The sequence below is a fragment of the Mobula hypostoma genome (assembly GCF_963921235.1).
Source record: "Mobula hypostoma chromosome 8 unlocalized genomic scaffold, sMobHyp1.1 SUPER_8_unloc_2, whole genome shotgun sequence".
NCBI lineage: Eukaryota > Metazoa > Chordata > Chondrichthyes > Myliobatiformes > Myliobatidae > Mobula > Mobula hypostoma.
In genome coordinates, this window is record NW_026948125.1 from 350,552 (window position 1) to 357,837 (window position 7,286).

General features: G+C 49.7%; 1 protein-coding gene across 1 annotated transcript in view; it reads right to left on the reverse strand.

The window, feature by feature from the left end:
- Positions 1 to 74, reverse strand: part of LOC134341173 (pleckstrin homology-like domain family B member 1) — a 21,601-nt gene extending 21,527 nt beyond the window's left edge. Inside the window, exon 1 of the mRNA XM_063038974.1 lies at positions 48 to 74. Coding sequence (XP_062895044.1) covers positions 48 to 74 — 27 coding nt within the window. The remainder of the gene's footprint in view (positions 1 to 47) is intronic.
- Positions 75 to 7,286: the final 7,212 nt, after the last annotated feature.

The window sequence follows — 7,286 nt, forward strand, 5'->3', positions numbered from 1 at the left end:
AACTGTACACACAGTGAAGCCACTGGGTACCCGCCATATTATCTGACGTTTGGGTGCGAGGCAAGGTTGCCCATTGACCTTTGTTTTGGGACTGACCCAGGTGACTTACCACCGAAGCCTTATCTGAAGTATGTCTGTTATGAGGAGAGAGCTGAAAAGAGCTTATGAATTGGTTCGGGTAGCGGCCAGCAAGCAGAATCAAGGAAATAAGAGGAAGTATGATCAGAAAGTGAGATTCCAACTCCTGCCGGGAGACCAAGTCCTCATAAGGAATCTAGGAATAGCTGGAGAGCACAAGCTGGCTGACCGCTGGGTGGCCACACCCTATGTGGTGGAGAGTCAGATGCCAAACCTACCGGCTTTCCGGGTGAGGCTCGAGGAGGGGAAGGGGCCCGTCCAGATTCTCCATCGGAACCATCTGTGCCCCTGGGACAAGAGGTGCAGGTAGATCCAGAGCCTGACTTGGAGCCTACACCTAGTAAGAGGACACTGCGAAAACGTGGGGAGACTGCAGGGCCCACAGCGGGAGAGGCTGGGTCGCGCCCCACCCATGAGAGGAATACTGATTCGGAGGATGATGATCTGGATGTGTGGGATATGCTGTCTTTTGCTAACTCCACAATGATTGAGGACGAGACTCCTGGCCCTTCTCCCACTGAGTCAGGTGAGTGAGGAAGGACCCTGAAGGAGAAGAGGCGGGGTCTGGACACGAAACAGGGGGCTGTGAGTGATAGATCATGGGAGGTTTCGCCAAGCAGACCCGAAGTATCCCCAGTAGCATCTGAGCCTGAAGAGTTAGGTGAGGAGGTACAGAGGTCTCAGAGAATTAGGAGACCATGGATAGGGTGGCTTATGTAGTGGCTGGGGAACAGGGCGTGACCTTTACTGTTTTGGGCTATGTCACTGCTTTCTGCACCTGGATTCAGCTTTGTTTTACAGGAAGGGTTGGCAAATTATCTCAATGTCATGAGGGCATGACTAAATTCGGTGCGGGAGAATGTAATGGCTTCTCTGTAATGTTAACTGTTAAGGCTAATGTAATGGCTTCTCTGTAATGTTAGCTGATGAGGTGATGGTTCCTCTGTAGCAGTGATGTTTGGGTTATAACTACTGATAACAGGTGGCTAGCCAATGGGAGAATTGTTATTCTTTCTTGTGTTGTCTGGGAACTGAGGTTTTTCACGGGCTTTTGGTCGAGGAGAGTGAAGAAGAAGGACGAGTGCGGAGAGCGCTCTTGATCACTGGACGGCGTATACGGGAATTCGAGGGTCCGGAGGTTGTTTATGGAGGGACACCTGAGGCGTGAGCTCCAATGATTTTTGTGCACAAACTATTTAATAAAAGTGGCACCTTGTCCTTTTATATTTTGTTCCTCTACTGACCACATAGCAAAGTAAGAGACATAAAGTGTAATCCTTTAATCGCATCGCATCAAGTCGTCACCTTTTATTGTCATTTCAACCACGACTGCTGGTACAGTACACAGCAAAAACGAGACAATGAGGGGGAGTGGGAGAGAGAGTGGGAGGGAGAGAGAGAGGGAGAGAGAGAGGGAGAGGGGGAGGGGGAGGGAGAGTTGTATAACAGTAGTATATTTTATAATTGAAACCCATTACATTCTCAGAGTGACACACAGTGATTACAGAGATTTGAATCATGCTCAGTTCCAGCCGTTTAATTTGAAACAGATGCTGTCCCACAGCCATCTCCTCATGAACCTCTCTCTGGCCAGCGAGAACCGCTCAGGTCTACGGGGCACCACTGCGACTCGGTTGGTCCTGAACCCCACATCGCAGGTTGGCAGGGACAGCGATATCTGTTGGGGTAGAGTGATGGGGAAGGATTAGGTGGTGACAACACGACAGTGTACAGCAGTGGCAGAGTGTCAGAGAGTGCACGTGCAAGTGAAGGCACAAGACTGTGAGAAAGTGAGTGTGATTGCGTGAACAAGTCTGCATGCATAAGCCAAAGTGTGAGTGTGAGTGTGTGTGCACACGCTCCTGTTTAACTGAGTGTGTGACACAGCATGTGAGCAGGTTTGTGTGTGTGTGAGCAGGTTTGTGTGTGTGAGAGCAGGTTTGTGTGTGTGTGAGCAGGTTGGTGTGTGTGAGCAGGTTTGTGTGTGTGTGAGCAGGTTTGTGTGTGAGAGCAGGTGTTGTGTGAGAGCAGGTTTGTGTGTGAGAGCAGGTTTGTGTGAGAGCAGGTTTGTGTGTGAGAGCAGGTTTGTGTGAGAGCAGGTTTGTGTGTGAGAGCAGGTTTGTGTGTGTGAGCAGGTTTGTGTGTGAGAGCAGGTTTGTGTGTGTGTGAGCAGGTTTGTGTGTGTGAGCAGGTTTGTGTGTGTGTGAGCAGGTTTGTGTGTGAGAGCAGGTTTGTGTGTGTGAGCAGGTTTGTGTGTGTGAGCAGGTTTGTGTGTGAGAGCAGGTTTGTGTGTGTGTGAGCAGGTTTGTGTGTGAGAGCAGGTTTGTGTGTGTTAGCAGGTTTGTGTGTGAGAGCAGGTTTGTGTGTGTGAGCAGGTTTGTGTGTGAGAGCAGGTTTGTGTGTGTGAGCAGGTTTGTGTGTGAGAGCAGGTTTGTGTGTGTGAGCAGGTTTGTGTGTGTGTGAGCAGGTTTGTGTGTGTGAGCAGGTTTGTGTGTGTGTGAGCAGGTTTGTGTGTGTGAGCAGGTTTGCGTGTGTGTGAGCAGGTTTGTGTGTGTGAGCAGGTTTGCGTGTGTGTGAGCAGGTTTGCGTGTGTGAGCAGGTTTGCGTGTGAGAGCAGGTTTGCGTGTGTGAGAGCAGGTTTGTGTGTGTGAGCAGGTTTGTGTGTGAGAGCAGGTTTGTGTGTGTGAGCAGGTTTGTGTGTGAGAGCAGGTTTGTGTGTGAGAGCAGGTTTGTGTGTGAGAGCAGGTTTGTGTGTGAGAGCAGGTTTGTGTGTGTGAGCAGGTTTGTGTGTGTGTGAGCAGGTTTGTGTGTGTGAGAGCAGGTTTGTGTGTGTGAGCAGGTTTGCGTGTGTGTGAGCAGGTTTGCGTGTGTGTGAGCAGGTTTGTGTGTGTGTGTGTGTGAGCAGGTTTGTGTGTGTTAGCAGGTTTGTGTGTGAGAGCAGGTTTGTGTGTGAGAGCAGGTTTGTGTGTGTGAGCAGGTTTGTGTGTGAGAGCAGGTTTGTGTGTGTGTGTGAGCAGGTTTGTGTGTGAGAGCAGGTTTGTGTGTGAGAGCAGGTTTGTGTGTGTGAGCAGGTTTGTGTGTGTGAGCAGGTTTGTGTGTGTGAGCAGGTTTGTGTGTGTGAGCAGGTTTGTGTGTGAGAGCAGGTTTGTGTGTGTGAGCAGGTTTGTGTGTGTGAGCAGGTTTGTGTGTGTGAGCAGGTTTGTGTGTGTGAGCAGGTTTGTGTGTGTTAGCAGGTTTGTGTGTGAGAGCAGGTTTGTGTGTGTGAGCAGGTTTGTGTGTGTGAAGGTTTGTGTGTGAGAGCAGGTTTGTGTGTGTTAGCAGGTTTGTGTGTGAGAGCATTTGTGTGTGTGTGTGTGTGATCAGGTTTGTGTGTGAGAGCAGGTTTGTGTATGTGAGCAGGTTTCTGTGTGTGAGAGCAGGTTTGTGTGTGAGAGCAGGTTTGCGTGTGTGTGAGCAGGTTTGTGTGTGTGAGCAGGTTTGCGTGTGTGTGAGCAGGTTTGTGTGTGTGAGCAGGTTTGCGTGTGTGTGAGCAGGTTTGCGTGTGTGAGCAGGTTTGTGTGTGTGAGCAGGTTTGTGTGTGTTAGCAGGTTTGTGTGTGAGAGCAGATTTGTGTGTGTGTGTGTGTGTGATCAGGTTTGTGTGTGAGAGCAGGTTTGTGTGTGTGTGTGTGAGCAGGTTCGTGTGTGTGAGCAGGTTTCGTGTGTGAGAGCAGGTTTGTGTGTGTTAGCAGGTTTGTGTGTGAGAGCAGGTTTGCGTGTGTGAGAGCAGGTTTGTGTGTGTGAGAGCAGGTTTGTGTGTGTGAGCAGGTTTGTGTGTGTGAGCAGGTTTGTGTGTGTGAGCAGGTTTGTGTGTGTGAGCAGGTTTGTGTGTGTGAGCAGGTTTGTGTGTGTTAGCAGGTTTGTGTGTGAGAGCAGGTTTGTGTGTGTGAGCAGGTTTGTGTGTGTGTGTGTGATCAGGTTTGTGTGTGAGAGCAGGTTTGTGTGTGTGTGTGAGCAGGTTTGTGTGTGTGAGCAGGTTTGTGTGTGAGAGCAGGTTCGTGTGTGTTAGCAGGTTCGTGTGTGAGAGCAGGTTCGTGTGTGAGAGCAGGTTTGTGTGTGAGATCAGGTTTGTGTGTGTGAGCAGGTTTGTGTGTGTGAGCAGGTTTGTGTGTGTTAGCAGGTTTGTGTCTGAGAGTAGGTTTGCGTGTGTGTGAGCAGGTTTGCGTCTGTGAGCAGGTTTGCGTGTGTTAGCAGGTTTGCGTGTGAGAGCAGGTTTGCGTGTGTGAGCAGGTTTGCGTGTGTGAGCAGGTTTGTGTGTGTGAGCAGGTTTGTGTGTGAGAGCAGGTTTGTGTGTGAGAGCAGGTTTGTGTGTGTGAGCAGGTTTGTGTGTGTTAGCAGGTTTGTGTGTGAGAGCAGGTTTGTGTGTGTGAGCAGGTTTGTGTGTGAGAGCAGGTTTGTGTGTGTGAGCAGGTTTGTGTGTGTTAGCAGGTTTGTGTGTGTGAGCAGGTTTGTGTGTGTGAGCAGGTTTGTGTGTGTGAGCAGGTTTGTGTGTGTGAGCAGGTTTGTGTGTGAGAGCAGGTTTGTGTGTGAGAGCAGGTTTTGTGTGTGTGAGCAGGTTTGTGTGTGAGAGCAGGTTTGTGTGTGTGAGCAGGTTTGTGTGTGAGAGCAGGTTTGTGTGTGTGAGCAGGTTTGTGTGTGTGAGCAGGTTTGTGTGTGTGAGCAGGTTTGTGTGTGAGAGCAGGTTTGTGTGTGTGAGCAGGTTTGCGTGTGTGTGAGCAGGTTTGTGTGTGTGAGCAGGTTTGTGTGTGTGAGCAGGTTTGTGTGTGAGAGCAGGTTTGTGTGTGTGAGCAGGTTTGTGTGTGAGAGCAGGTTTGTGTGTGTGAGCAGGTTTGTGTGTGTGAGCAGGTTTGCGTGTGTGTGAGCAGGTTTGTGTGTGTGAGCAGGTTTGTGTGTGTGAGCAGGTTTGTGTGTGTGAGCAGGTTTGTGTGTGAGAGCAGGTTTGTGTGTGTTAGCAGGTTTGTGTGTGAGAGCAGGTTTGTGTGTGTGTGAGAGCAGGTTTGTGTGTGTGTGTGAGCAGGTTTGTGTGTGTTAGCAGGTTTGTGTGTGAGAGCAGATTTGTGTGTGTGTGTGATCAGGTTTGTGTGTGAGAGCAGATTTGTGTGTGTGTGTGATCAGGTTTGTGTGTGAGAGCAGATTTGTGTGTGTGAGGTTTGTGTGTGTGAGCAGGTTTGCGTGTGTGTGAGCAGGTTTGTGTGTGTGAGCAGGTTTCTGTGTGTGAGAGCAGGTTTGTTTGTGTGAGCAGGTTTGTGTGTGAGAGCAGGTTTGTGTGTGAGAGCAGGTTTGTGTGTGTGTGTGTGATCAGGTTTGTGTGTGAGAGCAGGTTTGTGTGTGTGTGTGATCAGGTTTGTGTGTGAGAGCAGGTTTGTGTGTGTGTGAGCAGGTTTGTGTGTGTGAGCAGGTTTGTGTGTGAGAGCCTGTTTGTGTGTGTGAGCAGGTTTGTGTCTGAGAGCAGGTTTGTGTGTGTTAGCAGGTTTGTGTGTGAGAGCAGGTTTGTGTGTGTGTGAGCAGGTTTGTGTGTGAGAGCAGGTTTGTGTGTGTTAGCAGGTTTGTGTGTGAGAGCAGGTTTGTGTGTGAGAGCAGGTTTGTGTGTGTGAGAGCAGGTTTGTGTGTGTGAGCAGGTTTGTGTGTGTGAGCAGGTTTGTGTGTGTGAGCAGGTTTGTGTGTGTTAGCAGGTTTGTGTGTGAGAGCAGGTTTGTGTGTGTGAGCAGGTTTGTGTGTGTGAGCAGGTTTGTGTGTGAGAGCAGGTTTGTGTGTGTTAGCAGGTTTGTGTGTGAGAGCAGTTTGTGTGTGTGTGTGTGTGATCAGGTTTGTGTGTGAGAGCAGGTTTGTGTATGTGAGCAGGTTTCTGTGTGTGAGAGCAGGTTTGTGTGTGAGAGCAGGTTTGTGTGTGTGAGCAGGTTTGCGTGTGTGTGAGCAGGTTTGTGTGTGTGAGCAGGTTTGCGTGTGTGTGAGCAGGTTTGTGTGTGTGAGCAGGTTTGCGTGTGTGTGAGCAGGTTTGTGTGTGTGAGCAGGTTTGTGTGTGTTAGCAGGTTTGTGTGTGAGAGCAGATTTGTGTGTGTGTGTGTGTGATCAGGTTTGTCTGTGTGAGCAGGTTTGTGTGTGTGTGTGTGATCAGGTTTGTGTGTGAGAGCAGGTTTGTGTGTGTGTGTGAGCAGGTTTGTGTGTGTGAGCAGGTTCGTGTGTGAGAGCAGGTTCGTGTGTGAGAGCAGGTTCGTGTGTGAGAGCAGGTTTGTGTGTGAGATCAGGTTTGTGTGTGTGAGCAGGTTTGTGTGTGTGAGCAGGTTTGTGTGTGTGAGCAGGTTTGTGTCTGAGAGTAGGTTTGCGTGTGTGTGAGCAGGTTTGCGTGTGTGAGAAGATTTGCGTGCCTTATCAGGTTTGCGTGTGAGAGCAGGTTTGCGTGTGTGAGTAGGTTTGCATGTGAGAGCAGGTTTGTGTGTGTTAGCAGGTTTGTGTGTGAGAGCAGGTTTGTGTGTGTGTGTGAGCAGGTTTGTGTGTGTTAGCAGATTTGTGTGTGAGAGCAGGTTTGTGTGTGTTAGCAGGTTTGTGTGTGAGAGCAGATTTGTGTGTGTGTGATCAGGTTTGTGTGTGAGAGCAGGTTTGTGTGTGTGAGCAGGTTTGCGTGTGTGTGAGCAGGTTTGTTTGTGTGAGCAGGTTTGTGTGTGTGATCAGGTTTGTGTGTGAGAGCAGGTTTGTGTGTGTGAGCAGGTTTGCGTGTGTGTGAGCAGGTTTGCGTGTGTGTTAGCAGGTTTGTGTGTGTGAGCAGGTTTGTGTGTGTTAGCAGGTTTGTGTGTGTGAGCAGGTTTGTGTGTGAGAGCAGGTTTGTGTGTGTGAGGTTTGTGTGTGAGAGCAGGTTTTGTGTGTGTTAGCAGGTTTGTGTGTGAGAGCAGGTTTGTGTGTGTGTGAGAGCAGGTTTGTGTGTGTGTGTGAGCAGGTTTGTGTGTGTTAGCAGGTTTGTGTGTGAGAGCAGATTTGTGTGTGTGTGTGATCAGGTTTGTGTGTGAGAGCAGATTTGTGTGTGTGAGGTTTGTGTGTGTGAGCAGGTTTGCGTGTGTGTGAGCAGGTTTGTGTGTGTGAGCAGGTTTCTGTGTGTGAGAGCAGGTTTGTTTGTGT